The sequence below is a fragment of the Tenrec ecaudatus genome, chromosome 10, assembly GCF_050624435.1.
Source record: "Tenrec ecaudatus isolate mTenEca1 chromosome 10, mTenEca1.hap1, whole genome shotgun sequence".
Taxonomy (NCBI): Eukaryota; Metazoa; Chordata; class Mammalia; order Afrosoricida; family Tenrecidae; genus Tenrec; species Tenrec ecaudatus.
Window position 1 is genome coordinate 96037955 of NC_134539.1, and position 27271 is coordinate 96065225.

The window sequence follows — 27271 nt, forward strand, 5'->3', positions numbered from 1 at the left end:
AGTAAAAGCAACAGCAATGTTGGGGGAATTGGAGGATACTCAGACATGCCAGATGGTAGTACAACGGGGCAGAAATGCTTCGAGAAACAACCATGCAATCTTAATAATGTGAGAAGGAGGCCTGGCGGCATAGTATTGAGGCTGCTGAATTGCAAGGTCCATAGTTCAAACCCACTAGCTGCTCTACAGGAGAAAAATAAGGCTATCTGTTTACCGTCTCAGTAACCCTATAGAGCAGTTCTACTGTGCTCCATAAAGGTCCCTGTGAGTCAGAATGACTCGATCGCAGTGGAGCTGATACGATGCATGTACACACGCTCGAATCCACTAATTCTCCAGTAATCTGAGAGTCAGAGTAGACCCTCAAAGAGTCTTCACGCATGAACTCTGAGAGACAGGGCAAGAGTGATTTTAATCAGCATCCATTGCAATAGTGACCATCTGGAAACAGCCCAAGGGCCACTCACAAGAAAATTAATAAATAAACCAGGGAACACTATGTATCGGTACAAGTAAGTGTCACCTCTACCCATCCCCAAAGGATGAAGTTCAGAAACCTAACAGAAAGCGGACACAGCGGTCGCAGAAGAGTACAGCAGTGTTATTCCACATGTGCAAATTTCACAAACATGACGAGCTAAACAACATGCATTTTAGGGCCCATACTGTGATGGATTGAACCGCTGGAGAATCCATAAAAGTGAACCCAGGAAAGAGTGTTAGAAGTTCTTTCTTTGGCACCGTTATTCGTTAAGATAATGAGGTCATAGCAGAGTAGGTAGGTCCCGACCCGCCTGCGTGGCAGTTTATAAAAGGAAAGAACAGACAAAACCAGTGTCACTTAGTGGTGAGACAGGTGCCATGGGAAAATGCATTTCAAAGCCAGGGAATGCCAAGGGACACCTGCAGCTACCAGACGCTGGAAGGAACAAAGAAGAACCTTTCCCTAGAGACTTCAAAGATCCCACCGGCATCCAGAAATCAGCCTTCCCGTCTCCAGACCAGTGAGAAAATACATGTATATTTATTTTTATCCCCAGAAAATGAAAACATACGTACCTAAGAAAACTATAAAGAAAAGCAAAGGCCTGGCTGCCCCATAATCAGGATCACGGCGTCTTTGCCTCAGTGGGGGAGCCTGTGTTTTGGTTAGGGCCCTTCAGGTACCTCACCTTCTCTCACCTGGATGAGGCTTCACGGGAACTCACTGTATTACTTTCCTGTTGACCTGGCGTGTTTCATGTATGAGGATACGTTTAAAAATATGGCTAGTAGGATTCTGGACAGGTTTATTCCTAACAAAATGTGTGCATCGATGTTGACATACCAAGGGCTCAAGTAGAAAGAAAATGTTTTGGAAATGTTGATGGTAACATATGAACAAGTGTGCCTAATACAATAGAATGATGGATTGTTGGAAGATTTGTAAGAGCCCCCCAATATAATGATTAATTAAAAAATTTAAATTTTTTAAAATGTCTCTGTGATCCACAGATGGCTAGAGAACAGTTCTCTCAAGAACACACTTGTCTCAGTCTCACCAGAGTCCATTTTAAGAATAACAATACTTTTATATCATGCGAAAAATTATTTTGGGGTCAGGGCTAATACCCAATTTAATAAAGCTAAAGTAGACATATTCCCAAATCACCGAAGCTTTGCAAAAGTTTATGTGCATACAAGAAACAACCATTTCTTAGATAAGTCAAGCATTTGAAGGAAGTTTGGGAAGACCTTAGAGATAAGTCGACCTTAACCTACACAGATACTATAGCTAAATTTCAGGAAGTGGCGGAAGAACGCCACAGAGTGATGACTGAAGCAATCCCCACTGAAGTTGACATCACACTTGGCTTTGTCAGTTTTAAGAGAGCATCTTGGCCTTGGCACACTTTCCGCATGCCCATGGGTGTCAAAGGCACATGAGGATCCACAGCTTCAGAGCTGATCTCTCCGTCAGTCTTTCAAGCAAGAGAGAAGGTAATGGAGACAATTTTATAAAGAGAATCCCAAGGAGGAATGAGTCTTAGATTTCCTAATGTGAGTCAGGGAGTAAGGTCCAATCAAAATAATTGCTTCCCAAGGGGCTCTGCCTGGGGCAGATACATTCAGGGCAAAGAAGTCAGCTCGGAAGGTTGAGGAGACTGTTTGAGATTATGAAGGGGTAATCTTTTTTTTTTTTAATACTTTCATTGGGGGCTCTTCCATCTCTTATCACAAGCCATACATTCCTCCTCCAGTGTGTCAAGCACCTTTGCAGGCATCATCATTTTCAAAGCATTCTCTTCCCACTTGAGCCCTTGACATCCGCTCCCCATTTCTTCCCCCCGCCCCGCCCCGCCCCCGACCATCCTCCCTCATGAGCCCTCGATAAGTTATAGACTATTGTTTCCATGTTACATTGTCCTCCCTCGCCCCTCACCCACCTTTCCACTATTGGTCCCCCTGGGAGGGGTTTTAAGTTGATCCTTGTGATCGGTTCCCCCTTTCTCCTCCCACCCTCCCCCAATCCTCCTGGCTTCCCCACTCTCCTCGTTGGCCCTGAGGGGCCCATCTCTCCTGGATACCAATTCATGCAGGACACACGATGATCATGGGGCTGATATTGCCGAAGGTTTAAGAAAACTGAAAAGCGCATTTCTGAGAAAAAGTCCAGTTGGGTGGAGGGAGGTTTTTCCATCATGACAATGCATTGGGTCATTCTTCAAGGGCAGTTAAGACCTAGCCTATAAAAATTTACCGGGAAACCTCACCCATCTTCCTGACAGCCCTAATGTTGTCCCTTCAGACTTCGTTTTGTTCCCCAAACTCAAAAAAAAATTTTTTTTGAGGAGCATAATTTCAGTCCTTCAAGGGTACCAAAATGATCATTTAAGACAGTGTCAACTGAAGAGGGCAGAATTCATGGCAGAACGGGAAGCACAGCCGTCAGAAGTGGACGGACCTAGATGGAGGCAGTGTTGGGAAGCAGTAGTTTCACATTTTGATCGATTTGTTTATGATTTTATACCAATACTTTTGCTTCCCCTTATCTAATTCATATGCAATGCATAATTTAAAAGAAATTTAAACTAACGCAAGTAGACAATAGTCACTCTTGCCAAGCCTAGAATGTTTGTTTCTGTGGAATCCCAATGCCCTGCCCCCCAACCCCAGCCTGCAAGAGGCCCAGGGGCAAGGGGCGACTACAGTGCACTGGGGATACTGTGATGAGGAAGTTGGGAGTCCCAATCTTCGCGAAGTTACTCCATCCATCCCACCCGCTCCTTCATCACAAAGTAGTGCCAAGCTGAAGACGTGGCACATGGTGGGGACTCCAGGAATATTTGTTGAATAAATATGAGTCAATGATTTCTAAAAGCCCATCGTAACAACAGCCCTCATCCAAATTTAGTCACTCTAGGAAAATTGTGGCTGCAGCTACTAGCACCTCCTAACACACACGAACATCTCAGCATTCTAAGTGGAAAATAAAAAAGTTCATACTTCTGCTGGATCCAAACTTTTGGTATTTTCACGTTACAGATTTTCCTCTCCAAAATGTCAGTTCCTCTTTTATTTTCCCTTTCGCTGTCACAACAAGCATACAAGTATTTTCAAGGGAATATTACCAAATGGCCAACTGCATTTTGTACTTACATACAAACTTCTTTCTCACCCCTATACCAAGTGCTGCCTCAGAGCTCTGTACTTCTGCTGTGCGGACCCCTGACGCCGGATTCACATGCTCAGTCCTCAGGTCCCTTCCACACATGGGGCAAGACATTTCTGGGCTTACAGGGAGGCTGAGTGGCAATCATGGAAGAGATCGGTCTCATTGCAAGCTGTCCCAGCAAGACAGAAGCTTATTACATGGGTGATTGACCACCCTAGTTCATGTGTGTGCTGAGAGGCCATGCCACATCCAATCTAAGACACACACACACACACACACACCCTTTTGGCATCCACTCGGTTGCCATCCACATTAGAACAGAAGTGGGAAACTGGAGCCCGGAAAGCCACCAGTGATAGAAACAGCATGGTGTCTGGGTTACCTGCAGGGCCTGTAAGCGAAAGAGAACTTCTCTGAGGCCCCGTTGCCTCTTTTGCAAAGGGTATGAATAGCCCCACCTCCGAGGGTGTCCGGTAGCTTCCATGAAAAGAACTGTGTAAGGACGCTTGCAGATCGGCATCAAAACAGAGTTGCTTCGGAAGGAACGAGCCCATCTTTACACTCAATTTGCTTTCTAATTGGCCTCCTCTGTCGCTGGTGCTACAGTGAGTGAGGCAGGGAGGGGCCTGAAGAGTTGTTTGGGCATTTTATGTCTTGACAATATGAGAATTTAAACCAACTGAGGTCGTCTGGACAAGTGACTATGAGCCAGGGTGAAGGAGTGACCACATGCATCCCTGTGAAGCTGAGCTGCGCCATACCGGGGCACACAGATGCAGCGGGTTGGGCTAACGTCGCACAGGTGTGCTGGAAAATGGGCCACAGCTGGGCTGGACTGGGCTAGAGCTCCACCACCACCCCTGACCAGCAGTGGGAGCTCGTAGTTGCATTTTTATAAAGAATTTGTTGGGGCTTTGGGCCTCCCTTACCACAAGAACACTTTGTTCTGATAACCTGGCATTCTTTGATACTCACCTTCCCAGCACGATCGCTGAAGACAAAATGGATGGATAAGCAAGTGTGGTGAAGAGAGCGGATGGTGCCCGGCTATCAAAAGATAGAGTGTCTTGGGTCTTAAAGGCTTGAAGTTAAACAAGCGGCCATCTCGCAGGGAAGCAAATAAGCCCATATGGAAGAAGCACATCAGCCTGTGTGATCATGAGGTGTCAATGTGATCAGGCATCAGGGATCAAAAGATCTAAAAAAGAAAAAAACTATATAGATGTGAAAGGTGGAGAGAGGTTTGGAGTGGAGACCCAAAGCCCATCTGTAGCCAACTGGATATTCTGCCCCACCCTCCACAGAAATAGTATAAGGAAGGGATGATTTAACCAAGGGGCAGTATAGCTCCAGCAAATCACACACCAGTCCTCTGTCTCCTGGATACTTCCTCTCCCCCACCCCCAACTACCATGACCCAGTTCTAAGTTACAAATCTGACTAGACCGGAGAACACACATTGGTACAAAGAAGAGCTCTCAACACATGGAATTTGGGAAAGATAAACCCCTCCGGAACAGTAATTGGAGTAGCAATATCATAAAGGTAGGGGGATGGTCAGCGAGAGGGAAGGATGAGAAAGGGGGAACCCATCACAAGATTGGAGATAGAGCTGCCACCTTCTACCCAAAGGGGATGAATAACAAATGTGGGTGAAGGGAGACAAGGGACAATGTAAGATATGAAATAACAATAACAATATCTAATTGATCAAGGATACATGAGGGAGGGAGGGGGAAAGAGGAATTCATATCAAAGGCTCAAGTAGAAAATGTTTTGAAAATGATGATGACGACATGTACAAATATGCTTGATATGGTTGATGTATGGAATGTTTTAAGAGCTCCCCAATAAAATGAGTTTTAAAAGAAAAAAAAATTTTTAAAGAATTTGTTGGGACAAAAGCCAGGCCTCATAGGTGGAGGCCTAGAGCAGAGCAGGTCAGGGCAGACAAGGGAGCAGGTCCTGTTCAGATGCAGAGAACCTGCAAAAAGCCTAAATCAGCACCAAGGACAGCAACTCAAGCAATGGTGTGAGCCTATGCCTCTGTTGAGTTGTGGTAACCATTACAGATTGAATGAGGTGCTTTCTGCTGCTAAGTCCACCCAGGGCCTCAGAAGTTCATTTGGGAACCGCGCCTGGCTGATAATTTCCATTTCCACCTCAGGTATACTGAACCTGAATCTACATGCTAACAAATGGGTCTCAGGTAAACCTAAGAATTACCTGGGAATGTATAGAGCTCACTTGGGCGTGTCTTTTAAAATGTAGGTTCCAATTCCATTTTTCTAGAGTGGAAATGGAAATTCTCAGTAGGTAGAACCATGAACTGCTTGAATCCCTGCCTCAGAACCCTTCTCAACCCAACACTCAAGGTTGCCCCCACTAGTCCTGGCTGTGGTCCACCGGATGAAAGCTATTTGCCGTCCTGCGTCTCTATGGAATTACTGATAAGGGAAAACCAGCTCTAACCCCCATGAAACAGGGTAAAGATGGACAAGTCAGAAAAAAGGGGCACATCTTTGGTGTGAATGAAGGTTCTTGGTGGGTGAGGTAGTTAGTTTATTTTGCCAATCTGACCGATAAACATATGTGGGGTTAATTGAAGGGTGGAGGGATAAATGGCTCGGTGAGCCTCACCTTTCTAGTTCTCTGGTCTCTTGCTTTCTGATGGTCAGACCAGCGTGCAACTGCCTTAGCCATTTCCCTGCTTCAGCTGGCAAGGCTCACTTCCTGCAAGACATCCCTGAGGAGAAGCCGCATGGACCTAACCTGATGCAGCCCTGGGTGCTAGAGCAGCTGTGTGGAGACCCCTGCCAGTGCTGAGATGCTTATACCTTCACTGACTCGACCTTCCTCCTGCAGTCAGCATCATTGCGTCTGTTTTGTGAGATGGAGGAGGACGTTGTGGATTGGTGTTGGACATATGGGTTAATATTGGACTTGTGGGCTTGGGAAGCACTAGGTTGGGATGTTTTCTTGATGCACACTTAACCTTTATATAAAACTCTCTCTTATACATGAGTTTCTGTGGATTTGTTTCTCTAAAGTACCCAGGCTAACACAGTGGGGGGAAAAGAGGAGAGGGCAGTCAGAGAATGGAGGAATAAACCCTGTTTCCTAACCTACCTCCCCTGCCTCTGACTATCCACTGGCTCTGTCTTCTCCCCCTTTCTCATTTGACGTGTGTATGAGTGTTCTGAAAATGCCACATCCTTCTGAATCAGTCTCTTCATGCCCACAGAGACTATTTCTGGGTGGTCCTTTGTGTATCACATTGTGTGCTGGGCAGTGGAGATATAACAAGCAGTTGTGACAACCTTGATCACCTGTGAATTCTAGTGCTGTCCAGAGACAGGCCCCGATGAGCCTATCAGAACACACCACACGCTGGGCTCCAACGTGTGTCCATGAGAGCACATAAACAAGGACACTAAGCTGGGCCCACAGAGGGACCGTGAAGCCTTCCTCGGGAACTTGACTCGTTTGAAGTAGAAGTGATGGTGAATGAAGGGGAGGGGAAACACGGGGTTTGACCAAGTGCCAGTCAAGGCCATTCAGCCCTCCAGAAGCCCAACAAAGTGTGAAGGAGAGCTGGCCACCTGCCCTCTAGGTGGCTTGAAGATCCCACCTAGGCCCCTATAAGGTTGTATGGGCAACCAAGGCTCAAAGGAGGTCTATAGACCAGAGAAGACGGGGTGCCATAGTGCCTATAAGAAGTAGACTGAGCATCATCAGACAAAAAATCATATCATTGTGAATGAGAGGGAGTGCAGACTGGGGACCCAAAGCCCATCTGTAGCCATTTGGGCATCCCCTTATGAAAGGGTCCCGGGGAAGAGATGAGCCAGTCAGGGTGCGGTGTAGCAATGCTGAAACATACAACTTTCCTCTAGTTCCTAAGTGATTCCTCCCCACCCCACTATCATGATCCCAATTCTACCTTACAAATCTGCCTAGACCAGAGGATATACACTGGTACAGAGAGGAACTGGAAACACAAGGAATCCAGGGCAGATGATCCCTTCAGGACCAGTGATGAGAGTGGCAATACCGGGGTGGGGTGGAAAGGAGGAATCAATTACAAGGATCTACATAAAACCTCCTCCCTGGGGGACGGAAAACAAAAAAGTGGGTGAAGGGAGACATCAGACCGTGTAAGATATGAAGATAAGACAAAATAATAATTTATAAATCATCAAGGGTTCATGAGGGAGGGGGGAGCGGGGAGAGAGGGGGAAAAATGAGGAGCTGATGCCAGGGGCTTAGGTGGAGAGCAAATGTTTTGAGAATGATGAGGGCAATGAATGTACAAATGTGCTTTACACAATTGATATATGTATGGATTGTGATAAGAGTTGTATGTGCCCCTAATAAAATGATTTTTTTTTAAGTAGACTGGGAGAGGTCTGTAGATCTGGAGTTCCTAGGATCCTTCAGTCCTAGCAGTGACCTTACCTGCCCCAGACCCGAGTTCAATGCTGCTAGACCCTCCCAGGTCAGAGCTGAGCTACCAACCCAAAGAGTCCTCAGACTAAGGTGCTCTGTGGCATCTCTCACCTGCCACGGGTCTCTAACTTCTTCCCAAGGCAGGGATTGAACTGAGCAAGGGGGTGGGGGGTACAAGACCTAGGCCGACTATGGTCCAAGTCCCTGGAGCCTTGAGCTGCCGTGATCCTCAGGCCCATCTCATCTTTATTTCAGCACACTGAATGTTTGCTCTTTCAATTCTTCCTGGGAGGCTCTGAACGGCGTGTTTGCTCAAGAGCCGAGGACAGCATTCTGGTCTTAGAGAAGGAGAGTATTTAGGCAAATGCAAACATATGCTGGTTTCTTTTCTTAGTTACATATTCGGCAAACAAGTTATTTCACCGAGAGAGAAAATGAGACTTTGTAATGTCCACCTGATTGCATTCTGGCCCCAGACGTGATGGTGTGGCTGACCATGACCGATCTCCTGCACCCTTTCAAATAACACTGACAGGTGGCACAGAACACGCTTGTGATGGAACTGAGCTGAGTCCTGCCTGGGAGGGTGGTAATCAACACACGTGATGGAATTGCATGGAACTAAGCATACAAACACACGCACACGAGTGCCTGGACTGCTGCTGGGATGTGAATAAGGCACATGGACTGTGTCTCTGTCATCTCTTGACTCTGACACAGGCCTTTGGTTATGCAAGCTTTTACCACTGGGAAACCCAGACAGAGGGTATATGGGATCGTTTTACACCATTTCTCAAAAGTGCATATGAACCTCAATTATGTCCAAATAAAGTTTGATGCAAATAAATAAGCAATACGCATCTATCACATGGAAATCATTGTACTTTGGGTCTAGAACTGATCTCAGTTTTAAAGAGCAGCCCTCAGAAAACCTGAAGCTATATTATGAATGTTTTTTCCTAGGAGAGATCTTCAAAGACGTCCAGTTCAGCCATGCCCCAGGTACCAGACCCTCCAGCAGACTGAGACCAGACCCAGGTCATTCCAGGTTGTGTGAGCCACCTCTAATGTGTATGCCATGCCCCCTAACCTTTGGCCTAAGGAATCGAACCTAAGGGAGGTGATGGAGAGAGGGCAGGAGACAGGAGCCCACCACCATCACCACACAGGCAATCTTTGGCAAGGAGGAATTCAAGGGGCATAGGCCCGTACCAGGTCCTAGGGGGATCCTGCAGGCCACCCCTCTGCACCCATGCAACGCTCTGCCAATCCTCCCGAGCATTTGATTAATATTTTATTGAAAACGCCAAGATGCTTCAAACTTCAGCTGTCATGATCAGGTGCTGTTGCTAGGCAACCCCAGTGCCTATCTGCAGATCTGCTTGTGTGGCTCTTTCCCTTCATGAAGCTGGAGGTTGGGCTTGTACCACCTGCGGCTCACTTGTCGCAGACCACCCCGGCACGCCTGCCCAGCTCCACCCACTTGGCCCCCACCAGCTGCCCCCCGCCCCACCCCCACTTACCATATTCACTGTCGTAGAACATGATGAACTTCTGCCAGCGCAGCTCCGTCACCAGCTTGAGCATGACGTCATTGAGGCGGACTGGCGGCCTGGAGGCCAACGTGTAGGCCTCGCCGTCGGGGCTGGGGTTCAGGTGGCAGGCAGTGCGGGGGGAGCCCCCGGGGTTGCGCTGAACAAAGAGGTGTGGGATGTGCATGGCATCCGTGAGGGACTGCAGGGCGTTGGCAGACGCACAGCCAGTGGACGTGACCAAGGCCAAAATCCCCTGGGTCATGAGGTCACAGGCTGGAGAGAGAGAGGGGAGAGAAAGGGAAGGGTCAGCACCAGAGTGACGATGCTGCGCTGGCTTGGGCGTGCTCAGGCGAGGCCTGCTCCTTGGACCCACTTAACAGAACAGGAAACAGAGGCACACAGGGGCCCAATCGTGCTAGGATAAGGATGACACGCTCCATCTGCCTGACACGCTCAAACAGAGCCTGCTCCATCAGCCATCCTGCCTCCCACCCAGGGCGGAGAGTCCCAGGAGAATAGATAACTCACTTTATCAGACTGTTCAGCTGAATGGAACTGGAGTGGGATGGAAGGGGGTGAATTACATATGAAAGCCAAGGAGCCACGTACCCCTGAGGACCCAGCTTGCCGGCAGACAGAAAAAAAAAACAAGCCCAAGGGTTCGTGTCATAAAAACCTGGGATCGGGCTCCAGATGTCTCAGATGGTTCCAGAAGCCAGGGATGATTCAAAAGTCACTTGACAACAGCAAAGGGCATTGCTCCCCCCCGCGGCAGTCACCGTGGGCACCAAGAAGGGTGTAGCAAAGGACCAGCCGCTCTTTCCAGGGCTGGCACCCTCGGAGGCGCATCTTTTGAAATCATCCAGTAGCCACCAGGCAGCCCTTTTTGGCACCCATGTGGGCCTTTTGGGGGGAGATAGCCCCAATTCATAGAAAGCCTTATCTCCCCGCATCGCAACCCACTGCACCGGTCCTGGAGCAAACATTTATTAATAATGTGTGTGCGACGGCAGGAATGTAAGGAAGCAGATGCCGTTTCAAAACACAGCCTGTGAACGTCGGTGGGCCATCTGCTACTTCTGAGAAACTTGGAGCAACAGTGGCAAGCCCCTGGGCTTTTGTGCACAGACTCCTAGGAGGCTGGGGAAGAGACCAGGAAGACAAAGACCCACCCCAAGGAACAAGGTAGCAAGAATCAAAGGCATAGGGAGGGAGGGGCATCTGAATTCATCAAGGCCAGCTGTTCCCGTGAGAGGATGCTCCCCTGGCCCGCCGTTAACCAACATCTGGACAAGGAGTTCAAACACCTTTCAGCAACTTCACCTGCGGAACCCCCTCTCCAGACAAGCGGTGGGGGTGGGAGAGAAACCGGAAGCTGTGAAGGAAGTCCCCTTGGGGAGCTAACCCACAGCTAGTGAAATGTTCTCCGCCCCCATCCAAGCTTCACATTGCTGAATACACTCCTAACCAAGTCTGATTGCCACATACCCTACTGAGAGTCCTTCCTGATTCCAAAACACCTCAGGGAGAAAGTCATAGGACTTGAGTCAGTCTTGTGGGCTCCCCAAGACCTGCAGCTCCCTGCTCCTCCCCATGCTACAAGTTCACAGCTACAGGCAAGCCCTTTGGCACACACACTCTATTGCCTCTGGCAGGTGCACCGAAGCACCTGATTCAAGACTCAGACCTGCCACGCTTCTGGGATGTCTGTCTGGATCTCCAACTAGACTTCCAGCTCTAGAGACAAGAGCCATGGTGGGGAGCAAAGCCATGTCCCGGCCCACTCCTCAATAACTCCACGTTGCAGGGCAACCCACCATCTGGGCACAGCTTGAGATCTGGAACTACACGGAGGATCCTCAGAGATCCTCTTGAAGTAGCCCCAGCCACCCGAGAGAGTTACACAAGTGGGGATGCCGAGCAAGTGGCTGAAAGCATTCTCAGCCTCACAACAATTTATGGAGCTCTCCAACAACACGGAAAGTACGCAGGCTAAAGAAATTATGGGGCAATAACACAAAACTGTATGTGTTTTATGCCTTCAATTAAATCAAACTCAATATGCACGAAATAAAGGCTGGGAGGAAAACAGCGAGATGTTAAAAGTGACCACATTTTAATAAATAGCAGAAAGGAAACCCAGGATTGATGGACCTATAGAGACAGCAAGTGGAATAAGGGGTATAGGGGTGGGGGGGGGGCAAGGGCAGAACTGTGGTGGGAGAAGGAGGTTAAAGGGAGACGATGTCAAGAAGAATGTTTAGAAACTGCGGTAACAATTGTACAATAGCTACTCGGTGCGATCTTGAATTACGGAATCATATGATATATGTATTAATTCCCAAGTAATAATAAGTTTTGTAAAATTTTACAACCCTCAACATAAAACACACACACACACAAAGTAGCAGGAAGTAGTTTTCTGTCTTTTCTGTACGAGCTTTCTCCCAAAATTTCTTATAGGGAGCATATCATTTCTTTAGGAAAGGAAAAAAGAAAATCCCCCATTAAGAGCAAAGTATGAACGCGACGTCGGAGGAGTGAAGATTTTGTGAAATTCTTCTCTGTGCCAAATACTGTTATTGAATCCGTAATATATGTTAATCCACTTTGTTCTCCTCCCATCCCTCAGAACGGGAATCACTGCTGCCGTTTCACAGATCACTGGACTAGCAGGCCCTGCAGCCAGTGAGGGCGGAGCCAGCACACAGTGCCATCCGGGTCTCTGTCCATGTTTCCAAGCACATAAGGGTGCGGGGTTAAGTGAAACCCAGGCCATGAGATAGAGCACTCAGCCTTAGACTGGGCGCAAAGGCGCTTCCTCGGGAGAGAGTGGTTGTGAGAGAAGACTCCTGTGTGTGGTCAGGGAAAGCGAGGAAAGCCCCTTGGAGAAGTGGGCTGACAATGGCCCAACGGAACAGCGAGTGTGTGGGTGTGGCAGGGCCAGGTGGTGTTTCCTTCCTTTCTGCGTAAGTTCTCCAGGAGTTGGAGCTGACCCAATGGCAGCAAACAGCGCCAAGTATGTGTGTGAAGAAGGCCAGAGAAACCATGGACAGCCACCGTGTTGCAGGGGAAAAATACATTTTTTCCTTGCCTTTCTTTCATTTGCAAGTACTTCCCTCGATGCCTACACATTCCACTTCTAACTTTTTGAAGAAATCGTACAGAATAAACTGCCATGTGTCACTGGGGTGTACAGCTGTCCTGGAACTCTGGTCCTGGGCCTACAGAGGGAATCAAGTCCCATCCCAAGATCCTCAAGGCAGCGCCTTCCCTGCAGCCACAACTGTCGCCATGCCCCTGTCACCTAGCCCACCAGCTCCAAGGTATCAGTCTCGACTTCCCATGGGAAGCCCTGTCTCCATTCGCAGAAGCAGGGCAATGAGGTCCAGAACCTCTGGGGGAGTCGCGTCCTCCACAAAGCCTCACCTCAGCAAGGGCTCGTGCGGCAGCAAATGCCCGTCCCTTTCTTTCAGTGTGGTTCCATCATGCACCCGCTTACCCCGAGGCTGAGCATAGGGCCGGAATCCCAGTGACCACCGGTCACTTCTTTGCGGAGATTAGAAACTGTGGCGACGGGCCCACCCCTTGCTCACTCAGACCAAGGCCCATCAACAAGGAAGCGGGAGCTCTCGCGGCCTGACCCAGAACTGCAAAGGGAGGTCAGGCAGGATGGAGGAGAACAGTGTGAGCAGAGGGTCCGTGTGAACCAAGGCCAAGGGCAGACAGAAGGAATGTGATGGAGGAAGGGATGGTTGAGTGGTTGGGCAAGAGTTTAGGGGGTAGAGGCCAACTGTGGTGGCCTCAGGTACCAGTCTGAGGGAACTAGCAGGTCAGGGGAGAGAGAGAGAGAGAGAGAGAGAGAGAGAGAGAGAGAGAGAGAGAGAGAGAGAGAGAGAGAGAGGTGGGGGTGGGTCTATGGATGGATGGGTGAATCAGCATTTTCTCACCTTATCTGGGCTCATCAAGGGTCAAGTACAGCAGAGAATACATTAGAATCGGGCAGAAAATACAATGGACGTTCCAGTCTGAGCTGCTCGAGTCGGCAGCTGGGTGCCACGGGCATGTCTTGCTTCGGAGCCTCTGTCTCCTATTCACTGGGGGAAGGGGTTCCTGCCGCGGCACTAGGGCAGCGCAGGGCTGAGCAAAGGCTGCGCTCTGCAAACACCAGAGTCCTGCCTCCTCCTTGGACACCCACCACCCCGGCCTCTCGATGTCTCCATCAGTCACACCCACGTAACTGAAACGCGGCAGTTGCCAGCAGCCCTCCCCAGCAGTGAACGTGGCACCACGATCCGCCCCCCCCACCCATGCTGCCCACCTGCAGCACATCAAGCCCCTTGAGCTGCCGGCCTCCCAGAGCAGGGAGGGTAATTAAGGCTGGAAGCCTCTCCCGGGCGCTAATGGAGAGGCCCTGTGCGAATCAATTTCCAATCCGCTGTGAATGGCCTGCTAATTGGGGCACCGTTGAAATGATGGTTATTTGGAAGCTCCTAACATAAAAATAATAAGATCAAAATACATCAGATCAAAGCCAAATCAGCTATTAACATAATCAAGGTTGGGTGCGGATGATTTCTGGGACGGGACATTATACACGGTTACGAGGAGCAATACAAGCTACTGCACCCCAGGGTTGGGGCCCACAGCCACGGCTCGGCACAGGCTGTGACATCTTGGCCAAGGACCTGGGCCTCTCCGGGACCCTGTCGTCCATTAGGTCAACTAAAAACAACAATGCCCACTTCACAGCTTCTTTGGCACATTGTAAGAAAGAGCTTCGTGTGTGAAGTGCCCCTAATTGCCTAGCATGGAGCAGGAGTGCCGAAATCATCTCTGTTGGCCCCTCTCCAGCTCAGGGCCCGGGGAGGTGTTGTGAATCCCCTAGGATCCCTGATAGTGCTCTGGGTTAGGCACTGGGCGACTAGACACAAGGCAGGCAGTGCAGACCCACCAGTCACCCCACTGGAATAAGATGAAGCTGTCTGGGCCCATAATGATTGGAAGCCCTACCCAGGGTGGTTCCCCTGGGTCGGAATTGCTTCACCTGCAGTGGGTTTGGGTTTGGAAGAGAACAGCTTGTGCTTTAATGTCTCGCCTCTCTTACATCTCTCTCTCTCCTAGTGACAGCAGTGCACCCTTTAGGCAAAGCTCTTGGAGAATGACTCATCCACAGGACTGGGAGGACAGAGAGGGCATGTCTCAGGGGCAGCTTCAAGCCCCTCTTCCCAGTTCAGATGCCAGGGGAGGAGACGGTCTCTGCAGTGTCTCTGGGACAGCCATGGCTTTTCAGGAGTAGAAGAAAAGGTGGAGAGCCCATGCGAGGGGTCAGGGGACCCCCCCTCCAGCAACCCAGACACAGCCCCTCAATCACAACCCCCAACTCCTCCAACTCACAAAGAGATGCTAGCATCCTGCTGGTCCAGGTTTCCGAAGAAACAAGACTCTCTCTGGAGCTGGCTGTGCTAAACACAGTGTTGAGCCCATCACAGGGCTGCAGTCACCATCCCTCTCAGGGCAGGGGAATTTTTGACCCACCTGAGAGGACAGAAGCGCAGGAAAGCCTGATGGCCTGACCAAGGTCACACAGCCAGAGAAGGGAAAAAGAGTGTCCTGGCCTAAGCAGCCAGGCCTGGGAAGAGACAAGGGTGAGCTGATTCTGTGTCTGATTTGCTCCAACCTTTGCCTGGTTGAAAAACTCAGGGCACCTCCCAGGTGAGCTCACACTCCTGGGAAGGTGTGACTGAGCAAGATCCAGAGCTTTCTGAAGGGAAGGCAAATCCTTGACTCCTCAGATAACTAGGTGCCTGCAGGTGGGCACTGGAGAGAAGCAAGATGCCCTGTGATGTTGAGGTTCGCCCTGGGCACTAACTCAGGTCCATGCCCACAGTCCTCCATCTCCATTGCTTGCCCCAATCTTGGTTATTCTTGGGCCATTGTTGGGAATGGGAAAGCAATTCCCAAGGAGACTTGTGTAGAAGGACATAATTCCTTAACGCTGATACCACCACCTGGTAATGGTGCCTGGCTATTTCTGGGCACAGTCTCCAAGGTGCTGAGCACCAGACACACCCACATCTGTCTCTTGGAAAGACCAGATGTGGTTCCAGATGAACAAGACCAGGAGGTCCAGCCCTGAGACTCGGGGACCATCTGCCCCTTCAATCATCAGTACATATATGAACCTGCACACTAGGTACCACCTGTCAAGGATGCAAGCACTGTTACACCGGGCAATGAAAGAAAGGTCCTTCAACTGGGTGGAAACAAGCAGTAGTCATCATCACCAAGAAGCTTGGCCAATCCTCTGCTTGTCCCAGCAGGGAAATGAAGAGGCAGGTGCTGGGCTGAATCAGATTCTATTCTTCCCAGAGGGAAACCTCTCTCTGAGAAGGACACAGGTCAACCCCAGGAACATAGGAACTCTGTCCATCCAGCAGCTGTTCCCATGAGCACAAGTCCCAGATGCCATCCCCAGGTTCCTACCACCTTGCCTCTGACACACACACACCAGACACCTCGGTATCTGTGCCCTTCCTTTCCTCCTTTAAGTCACCCCAGTTTTATTAATATTTGAGTTCTAATGGATAATGCTTTAAATTAAGGTAGCACTTATAAATACTTGATAGTGAATGAATAATTGACCAAACTTAGTATTGTCATAACTCATAGTAAATTATTGATCTATGGAGAATAAATATTTTTCATGTTTTATTAAGGCATTCCAAAGGTACACAAAACCATAAAATGGGGGAAATGAGTAGCTGGGAGGTACAAAGGCCATGTCCAGCAGGGGAATCGAGAGAGGGCTGAGAGCAGTCCGGATGTGCACTCGGCTTGCCTGACACATCCCACTGAGGGGTTGCCGAAGGAGAGAGTTGGCGGGCTCCTCCTCCCTGCCGAGTACAAGGCAGGCTCTTGCGTGCCATCCTATCCTTCCACTTCCCACTGCTCCCCAATTTCCCGGAGACCCACCATCCCCCCACGTGTTTTCCCTCAAGACCCACCATCCCCCCACATGTTTTCCCTCAAGACCCACCATCCCCCCCCACATGTTTTCCCTCGAGACCCACCATCCCCTCCACATGTTCGCCCTTTGCTGGCCCCCTGCCCACTTGGTTTCCCACCTTTGACAACCCCTCTATACAAACTGCTCCTTTCTCTCCTCTTCTAGAGAATGGCTTCTCAGAATCCCAACTGGGGTGGGGTGGGGGAGCATTGTGGTAGTTTGATTTTACGTCAACTTGAATTTGTGCGGATGTGAGGGGGTGGACGCCAACCTGTCAATCAGGTCACAACCCCATGATGCCTCCCTGGGATACAGTCTTCTTATAAGGGAAAACACTGGGGTCAGTCTCTCTCTATATCTATCTAGCTATCGTCCTTTGCTGTCATCCTGGCTGGGACTCTGTCTGCTCCCAGGAGTGGCCCCAGGTGGACTGCCCAATCTTGAGGGCCATCGGTGCCCGGCCATGTTTCCACTCACTGTGGATCCGCACGCCTCTGCACCCACCATCCTGGAAGCATCATCGGCCTGCAGCTATATGAGTCTAAAGACAGTCTTGGCTAGCACTGGACTTAAGGACCTGAGTTGGACTAAAGCAAGATGCCTTCTTGATAGATTACTTCTGGATATAACACTCCTTCTTGTACCTAGTTGAGGGTCACTGGATTTGTTTTTCTAGAAAATCCAGCCTCATACAGAGGTCAGCCCATGAGAGCACACCTCTCCACTCCCTGCCACCCTCCCCACACACACACTCTGAATACAAGTAAGCATCTGCGAGTTGTTCCAAAGGGCACACATCCAAGCCACTTGTTGACGCTTGTAAAGTTGTGGCCACCAAAGTCAACGGGGCCCTTGTGCTATCATTGACAGTCTCCACTACCTCAGGTCCCCTCTCCTGAACCCTCCCAGGCTCTCAACCTAAAAGCTAAAACCTCCAATCATTCTTTTAAAAATTATTTTATTGGGGGCTCTTACAGCTCCTCATAATCCATACCTACATCCATTGTGTCAAGCAGCACATTTGTACATATGTTGCCATCATCATCTACAAAACATTTTCTTTCTACTTGAGCCCTTGATATCAGCTCATTTACCCCTCCCCCACTCTCCCTCCCTCATGAGCCCTTAATAATTTATAAATATATATATCTTCATGTCTTACACTGACCATTGTCTCCATTTACCCACTTTTCTGTTGTCTGTGCCCCAAAGGGGTTATATGTAGATCATTGTGATCGGTTCCCCCTTCTCCCCCCACCTTCCCCTTATGCTCCTGGTATCGCTACTCACATTACTGGTCCTGAGGAGTTTATCTGTCCTGGATTCCCTGGGTTTCCAGTTCCTATCTGTACCAGGGTGCATGCTCTGGTCTAGCCGGATTTGTAAGGTGGAATTGAAGTCATGATAGTGGAGCGGGGAGAAAGCATTCGAGAACTAGAGGAAAGTTGTGTTTCATCAGTGCTACAGTGCACCCTGACTGGCTCACTCTTCCTTGTGACCCTTCTGTAAGGGGATGTCCAATTGCCTACAGATGGGCTTTGGATCTCCACTACACACTTCCCCTCATTCACGTCTATATGATTTTTTGTTCTGGGTCTTTGATGCCTGATATCTGATCCCATAGAAACCTAATGATTACAGAGGCTGGTGTGCTGCTTTTTCCATGTGGGCTTTGTTGCTTCTCAGCTAAATAGCCACTTGTTTATCTTTAAGCCTTTAAGACCCCAGACCCTATATCATTTAATAGCCGGGCTTTCTTCACCACATTTGCTTATCACCCATTTTGTCTTCAGTGATCTTGTCAGGAAGGTAAGCATCACAGAATACCAGGTTATTAGACCAGAATGTTCTTGCATTGAGGGAGCACTTGAGTAGAGACCCAATATTCGTCTACCTTAATATTTAACATATCAATATAAGTACATTGACATATTTCCCTATCATTATATTTAAATATACTTACATATATGCATGCCTGTACTTGGACCTCTAAAAATGCCCTTTGCCTCTAGTTCTTTCCTCTATTTCCTTTTACTTTCCTTTTGTCCCACTATCTTGTTCGGCTTTCATTCGGGTTTCAGTAATTCCAGGAAGGAAGGAAGGAATGGGGGTGTCAACCAACCCAGGGACAAGTGATCTAAAATAGATGGCGAGGAAGGTATAGGATGGCTGGTGGGGCTTGATCAAAGACAGTGTAGCCAAGAGGACTTACCTCCAATGATTTTACCTTTACAGATAAAGGTCATCTTCCCAAGATAACTCATTCAATACTCCTCCCAATAAACCTGCACGCCTATCTGTTGCTATGCTGCCTTCCCTCAGCCTTGACCCCAAAAGTAGAAGTGAAGCTTCCTCTGTCTAAGAGCAGTGCAGGAAACCCTCTCCCTCGAACCTTCTCCAAGACTGAGTGCCGTCATTTACACAGCTCCGCACAGAATCACCATCTAAATTAACATGTGAAGGTCAGCCTGTTGATGGGCCTGGCCATTGCTGGATTGGGCTCCTCCTGGTCCTCAAACAATCACCAGCTTGATTTCTCCATATGGTTATTCCATTAGCACCCTGGAACTCCCTGGAAGGGGGTCCCATGCCTCAGTGAAGTGGCACTCTACCCATTGCCCTTGACCCTTCCCTCCCCCTGACTCCATGCACTCAACCCATCAGCAAGCTCTGGAGGTTTTGAATTTAGTTTTTCCCCATCTCTGCTGCCATCACCTTAGTGCATCCTCATTGGCTTCCCCACTGGACCTGAGCATCCAACCTTTCCACGCCCAACCGTCATCCATGAGCATCCAACCTTTCCACACCCAGCCGTCATCCATTATGCTCCCCACTGCCAAGTGGCCTTCAGAGAGAAATCTGACTCTGCCGCCCATTTAAAACACCACGTGAGCACCCTATCATCCTTTAAGGGTTCATAGGGCTCTACATAACCTGTGCCCCTGCATTCCAGTCCCTCTGTGCCCCAAGCTTTGCCCATTTCTGAGTCTTCTAAAGAACTCTTGTTTCTACCTAAGGTGTCCCCACCCCCATCTGTCTGCATGTTTTAGGGGTCACTATCCCTCCTGGAAGAGAAGCCTTCCCAGCCCCCTCAGCTCCCATACGGCCTAGTTCATAGAGGTACCCATCACACCGACACTGTCTCCACGCCACTCGTCAGCATTTGGCACCATGTCCGTACCGGTATGGCTGTGGACAGCTGGTCTCGCTCTCTGGAGCACAAACCCCCAAGGAGCAGACTGTGTACACTTCCCCCACGCCACCAACTCCTAGCATAGTGCCTGGCCTATCACAGCGGAGCAGCAAGATAATAAACACTCCAAATACTCCAGGAGGGAAATCCTATTGCTTTTCATATTCCCAAGTGAGACACCTTGTTGACAAACTCCCCCAAGGCCCCACATGCTCATAGTCGCTCAAAGGTCAAGCAGCATCTCACGGTTGGGAAGAGAGGAACTTCTTAAAGCTACTCTTCCCCTCAAAAGAGAGCTCAAGGGGCCCTGGTGGCGTCGTGGGCTACACAGTGAGTGGGATAACCACAAGGTCAGTGGTTGGGTCCCACAAGCCTCTTTGAGGGAGAAAGATGAGGCTGTCTGTCTACTCCCATGAAGATTTGAAAGTCCCCAAAACCCAGAGACAGATCTATCCTGTCCTACAGAATTGACTCGATGACGGTGATGCATTCATTAATTGGTAGAGGGATTCATTCATTCTGAGGAGCCCTGGTGGCATAGTGAGTTACGAGTTAGGTTACGAACCACAAGGTTAGCAGTTCCAAACCACCAGCTGCCGAGGGAGAAAGATGAGGTTTTCTATCGCCGGAAAGGGTTACAGTCTTGGAAACCTACAGGAGAGTTCTATCCTATGCCCATAGACTCACTATGAGTTGGAGTTGGCTAGATGGTAGGGGGGCAGGGGGAGCTGCTGAGAGCTTAGAGGAAGCCAGGGGGGCAACAGAATGGAAACGCTGCTCCAGGAGGGCCAGCCGGAGGCATCTGCCAGGCAGCCATGCCTGGGCTTCTCTCCTGGGGCTCTATCGAGCTGGCAGGCCGGGGTCCTCCGGGCTCCCACTTCAGCCTAGGACGGGGCCCCAGGGGTGGTCAACTGTATCTACTGGGGCAGATGGTAGCTGGTCCATGGAGAGTACGCGGTATCAATGCAGGGAGGGAAGCCGGTGCTCTCTGGAGCCTCATCCCTCTCCCAATTAATGAATCAAGACCGATTTCCTGCTCCGAGAGACACGGGAAACACTGGGTGGGATTGCGCTCACTTATTTATAGCTCTTCAGCTCCTCGTTAATGACTTTTACTGCTCTGCAATGGAACGCTGCTCGCAGCCAGGATTCACACAGAAGCCGACGCTGGGAAAGTTAAATCAGGGCAGCAAGGAGCCCCTGCTCACCATGCAGTACACCCCCTCCGAGGAACTCCAAAAGCAGCACACCCGGGCTCTCCTGAAGCACCCTCAGGGCACCAGGGCTGTGGCCCCCTCTCAAAGTGCAGGCAGGTCCTTCCTGGGCCAAAGCCCCTCAGCTAGGGAACTTGGGGCCCTCACATGCTCAGCACCCACACCCCTTATCAGCCAGCTAGTCTCCCTGCCTCGGTGTTGTTCTCTCCCCAGCCCACTCTGCAGCAGACCAGAGTTCAGCACGAAGCCTTTCCCTAGACTGGTGGCCGCGGGGTTACGCACTGGGCTGCTCACCACAAGGTCAGGAGTTTGAACCCACCCGGAGCACCTCGGGTGAAAGGCGGGGCTTTCTACTCCTGTAAAGAGTGACAGTCTCAGCAAGTCACAGGAACTGTTGTAACCAGTCGTGTAGAGTCACTTAGAGACAGCTGGGTTGTATGGAGCTGGGGGCTGGTGAAATGCCACCACCCTTCCCCTTCCTGTGAGTCTGGTCCGACTGTGAGACACACACACACACACACACACACACACACACACACCAGCATGGTTCCTTCACACTCCTGTTGTCACGTCACTGTTCACATCCCCCTGTGCATCCCTACACTCTGTGCTAATCTAGATACTGGCTTCCTTCTCCTTCATTTTATTGGCTTTCCAACTCCTATTCATCCCTCAAGAGCCCCCAAAGTCTCTTCTTCTATGAACCTATCTTTCTCGGACCTCTTTTGCTTTGCAAAAGGAACCGACTCTTTACCTGCAGGTCCTACGTTACTTCATCGTAGCACGTGCTTAGCAGGAACTGCATCGTTTCATGTTTAATCCCCGGAGCAAAGGGCCTCGCAGTCTGAGGCTGTTAGATGCTTAACAAGGGAGTAGAAGCATGAGTGCATTGTATGTATCCATGTGTAAATCGTATGACATACCAACGCAACCAGGTAAACGAGTGGCCCAGGTGCTCCCATGGCAGGAATGAGACCATGGGAAATTCTACCTTGGCCTGGAGCGGGGGACTGGCTCTGAAGTACAATGAGAAGAAAAAGTGGGGCTTTGGGGGCTCTTGGATTTGTGATGGACCAGCAGCCTCATCAAGTAAGTGCAACCCAAAACCACACTATGTTCCTTAAACAATGTGTTTGGAATCAGTTCCTCTTTGGGGACGATGCCTGTATAGACCAAACCCCTTCCTTCCCTCTCTCAGCTGCCAGCAAACCCAGGCAAGTCCGGCAGCCAGCTTCAAAGAGACAAGTGATGGCCACCTCTCCCAGCCCCCTCCCCACACCCAGGGGATGCCAGGACCTAGAGAGGGTGGCAGAGCCTGGAGCCTGTCCTCCTCTTTAATCCCTTGTTTTAAGGTCCTCCTTGTCCAGATAAAATAAGCCCATGCAGGTTTTTCCCCACGCTTATCCATCAAACCCTCCTTCCCGCTGACTGTCCGCAGGACAGTGGGGGAGAAATGTTGCTTCCACGTATCTCTGGTTTATCCTTTACAGACGGGCCTCTGCCCATCCAGTCAGAGGGCGTCCAAGAGCAGGGCCCCCAGATCTGATACAGGGTGGATGGGCTCAACACCCAACCTAGGCCTGATCCGCCAAAGCCTGCGTGTGCCTTGCCCTGCCTGCGGGCATGTGCTCAATACCAGAACAGCACAAGTGCTGAGTCGGCACCGTTTGAAAGGATGGGCTAGAGGGAAGGTGGGCACAGGCTGCTCCAGCAGCCACCATTCTGGGTCGCTCACAGGAGCAAGGCCTTCTCACCGCCAGAAAGAGCGATGGTGTCCCTGCTGGTCCAGTCTGCCAGGTCGGAACCACCCCTCCCGCCAGTAAGTGGAAGCAACGGTCCCATACCGCAGGCTCTGGCCACCCAGGCTGCTCTGCTGAGCCTCCACCCAAAGCAGGGGCTCCATCCCTGTCTACCCCTGGGTGCCTCAGAGCAGACAGGGGAGGAACTCAGAGCCTGGCGCAGCCAGCAGGGGGTGATAAAGATCCTTGCCCACCAGAATGAAAGTCCCTGCTGAAGCCAATGCTACAGAACACTGAACACAACACCACAACCCACAAAGCAGAGGCGAAGGTCAGAGAGACAGGTGTGGTCCTCTTCGAGTGTCCCCCCCCCAGGCCCGTTCTACCGCCAGGAGACTGGGAGCCCATTGCTCCCTGCTCCACACCAAGGGCCCCTGGAGCCCACCACGTGGCTCTGGGAGCACTGTGGAGTGCTCAGTGGGGCCCCCTGCTGGGAACACAGTGATGGTGCACAGAAAGGTGCCAGGCAGGAGGAAGAGGAGGCAAGCACGTGGCCCCAGGTGGCAAGGAGCTTCAGACAGGACAGAGGAGCTGGAGAAGGGTAGGATGCTAATTTTTTTTTAAAGGCCAAGCCAAGTGGGCAGTGCAGACTAGGCAGCTGGCATGTGTGAGAATATGTGGCAAGAATGGCCAGTGTGGGTGTTCCAGTTGGAGTGAGGGGGCACACAGATGGGTGACTAACTTGGCAGTCTTAACTGCTTGACTGAGGCCGTTTGTTGCCTTCGCTTTACAACTGGGCAGTCCTGGAAAGGGTCACCAGAGGCAAGGCCCTCTCGGAGCTGGTCGTGAGCACGATGCCCCAGTGAGAACGAGGCAAGGGGCCAAATGCTGAAGCTGACTCTTCTTGGTCCCTCCCCTGCCCCAGGCAGTCATGGGGCAGGCACTCAGGGACAGAATCAGCTGGGAACTAGGAACGCAGATGGGACGTGTGTGGGCAGAGCTCTGAGCCAGGGCTGGGGACAGGATCCTGGCATGCTGGCCATGGCTTCCTCTACGGAAGAATGCAGAGTGCAAGAGGAGGCATGGGTGATAGAGGCTTAGACACCATAAAACAGCACCATCCCCGGGTGGAGACAAGCATGCTCCGGGCATGTGTGAGTCCCCACATCCCTTATGGCAGATTCAGCAGGGGCAGAGATGACAAGTCCCATGGCCGGGACAGGATGAGGGGACAAGAACTTCCATGTGGGGGTGATCCAGCTTCCGATGGGCATTGAAGGGTATCATATCAGAGCAGGGGTGCCTCAGGATGGAAGAGACCAAACCAAAAACCAAACTCACTACCGTCAAGTCGATTCTGACTCATAGCTACCCTGAAGGGCAGGGTAGAACTGCCCTTGTGGGTTTCCAAGGCTGTAGCTCTTTATGAGAGCTGAGGATGGAAGAGAACACCCCCACACACACACCCGGAAAATAAATACAAGATGCTGCTCCATGTGACATGCTCTGTCTGCGAGGCACTTTTTCTGTGGGAATAGGGATGCATGCTGAGGGCTCGGTTGAGAGGGCATGCTGGGTTGAAGAGGTATCCATCCTTCTCAAGCCACTGAGACTAACAGGGATTTTCCGGATGGGTTCAGGACTCTGTAAAGCCACTGGGCTCATGATGGGGGTATCAGAGCCGACCAATTCTTGGCAGGGACCTCTAAGCCCTAGAAGAGGAGCTCAGGGCTGTGAGTTAGCTCCTGGGGAAATCTCCATCCAGGACTGGGTCTGCTCCCCAAGATGCAGCCGAGGAAGACAAAATAGATGACAGGGACATGCTGAACATACAGCACTTATTGGCCTCAAAAGACTTCATCGAAAGAGTGAAAGGAGGGCCCAGAGATTGGGAACAAATTTTTACCAGGGACATATCGGGTAAGGGTCTAATTATCAAAATCTACAGAACTTAGCAACATCTCAATAAGAAAATAACAACTGGCCCAATTAAGAAGAGGGGGAAAGACATGAACCGACAGTTCACCAAAAATGAAGTGCAAATGGATAACAAACACATGCAAAAAATGTTCACGATCACTAGCCTTGTGGGAGACACAAATTAACACCACCATGAGATACCCCCTTACACTCACAATGCTAGCCCAAGTCAAAAAAGCAGAAAACAACAAATTCTGGTGAGGACGTGGAGAGAATTCAAGTCAGATACACAACACAAGTGGATGTATGCTCTCCAATGTCTATAGCAGCACAGTTCACGACAGTAGGAAATTGGAAATAGCCCAAATGCTCAACAGCGGAAGAACGGATTAGAGACTATGGTACATGCACACAATGGATGGAATGCTATGCATCCCTAAGAATGAGTGATGGAGCATGAGACACTGCATCCCATGGAAGGACCTGCAAACTCTTACACTGAGTGAAGTTAGTCAGTCACAAAAGGGCAAATATTGTATGAGACAACTTCTATAAGGAGAAACACCAGTTAAACAAATCTGAGAGACCAATTCCCAAACACCACAGTTTAACATCTGCCTACCAGCCATAAACCATACATCACCCTCCTATGTCCACTTCATAAGAACCACCTCAAAAGAGGGGCGCTCACATTGGCTGGGGTCACTCCTTCAAGAAGGAGGACAAGGGAGAAGAGCTTCCACTTGATACTGTACAACACAGAGCCAAGGCCACAACACATCAACAGGCTCCTGCACAGGAACGAGAGGAGAATCTTACTAGGAAATCAAGGTCAGACCAGTGACAGGGAGACTCTTACTGGAAAATCAAGGTCAGACCAGGGACAGGGAGAATCTTACTGGAAAATCAAGCTCAGACCAGGCTCCTTCAAAGAAAAGAGAGGAGAATCTTACTGGAAAATGAAGCTCAGACCTCTTCATTTCAGAGGCGGCACTGACATTTCTGTTGGTGGGTGTGGTGAGTTAATGGGAAGGGGCAACCTCACATTGAGAAGGGATGTAAAACAATAGCAGTAGCAGACGTAGGGGGAGAATAACCGCCACTCTATGGTCCTGGGTAGACACTCTGAATGAGTTTCAACCCAACCCTGGGTCAACTGCAGCATGGAAATAGCACCATGATGACCTGAGACACTGGCTTTATGGGGTACATGGCATCCCCTAAGGGCCACGCCAAAAAGACTCACGGTGGAAGCCTAACTGAATGAACTGGGTCCTACCTCAAAACTACTTGTGCCCTTGGACTTAGGACCAAAATTCCCTGATGAGCGAGGAAGGAAAGGATGGCCACCCCAGGGCTGTGGAAATGGCGGGCATTGGACCTTGAGTGGGACCCCTGAGCAACTGGTTGTCCAATGAAAGGGAACCCCCAAAGCACCATGTATTTAGTGCCTCCGTGTTCCCCATGCATTAATATGGCAGGTTTTTTTTTAAATTTTAACAATTTATTAGGGGCTCATACAATTCTTATCACAGTTCATACATATACATACATCAATTGTAAAAGCACATCTGTACAGTCTTTGCCCTAATCATTTTTTTCTCCTCTTTTCATTTTTTACATTTTATTAGGGACTCATACAACTCTTATCACCATCCATACATATACATACATCAATTGTATAAAGCACATCCATACATTCCCTGCCCCAATCATTCTCAAGGCATTTGCTCTCCACTTAAGCCCCTTGCATCAGGTCCTCTTTTTTTTTCCCCTCCCTCCCCTTTCCCCCCTCCCTCATGTGCCCTTGGTAATTTATACCTTGTTATTTTGTCATATCTTGCCCTATCCGGAGTCTCCCTTCCCCCCTTCTCTGCTGTCCCTCTCCCAGGGAAGAGGTCACATGTGGATCCTTGTAATCAGTTCCCCCTTTCCAACCCACTCACCTTCCACTCTCCCAGCATCGCCCCTCACACCCTTGGTCCTGAAGGTATCATCCACCCTGGATTCCCTGTGCCTCCAGCCCTCATATGTACCAGTGTACAGCCTCTGTCCTATCCAGGCCTGCAAGGTAGAATTCGGATCATGGTAGTTGGGGGGAGGAAGCATCCAGGATCTGGGGGAAAACTGTGTTCTTCATCGCTACTACCTCGCACCCTAATTAACCCATCTCCTCTCCTAAACGCCTCTATGAGGGGATCTCCATTGGCCGACACTTGGGCCTTGGGTCTCCACTCTGCACTTCCTCCTTCATTTAATATGGTATATATAATATGGCAGGTTTTAATCTGAAAGCAAGGATCTGCACTTGTAAGAAATGATACAGGGAAGCTTCCCCCTGGCACCAATGCCCATGCTCAGTGTAAACAGAGCTCAGTCAATTAAGAACTCAATCTGCACAAAGCAACAACTCAGGGATTGCAGCTCGCAGTTGGACTACACTCAAATAAATGCCTCATGTCAACCGCACCTTAAATTCTACGCCATTGGAAAAATTATTGATGTTAGCAATGTAATAGCCTTACACCCCACAGGAAGATGGTTGACAAAGTTGGGG

At 49.9% G+C, this 27271-nt stretch overlaps 1 protein-coding gene across 1 annotated transcript in view; it reads right to left on the reverse strand.

Moving 5' to 3' along the window:
* Nucleotides 1-27271, reverse strand: part of GRID1 (glutamate ionotropic receptor delta type subunit 1) — a 900473-nt gene that overhangs the window by 688969 nt on the left and 184233 nt on the right. Inside the window, exon 3 of the mRNA XM_075559162.1 lies at nucleotides 9628-9912. Coding sequence (XP_075415277.1) covers nucleotides 9628-9912 — 285 coding nt within the window. The remainder of the gene's footprint in view (nucleotides 1-9627; nucleotides 9913-27271) is intronic.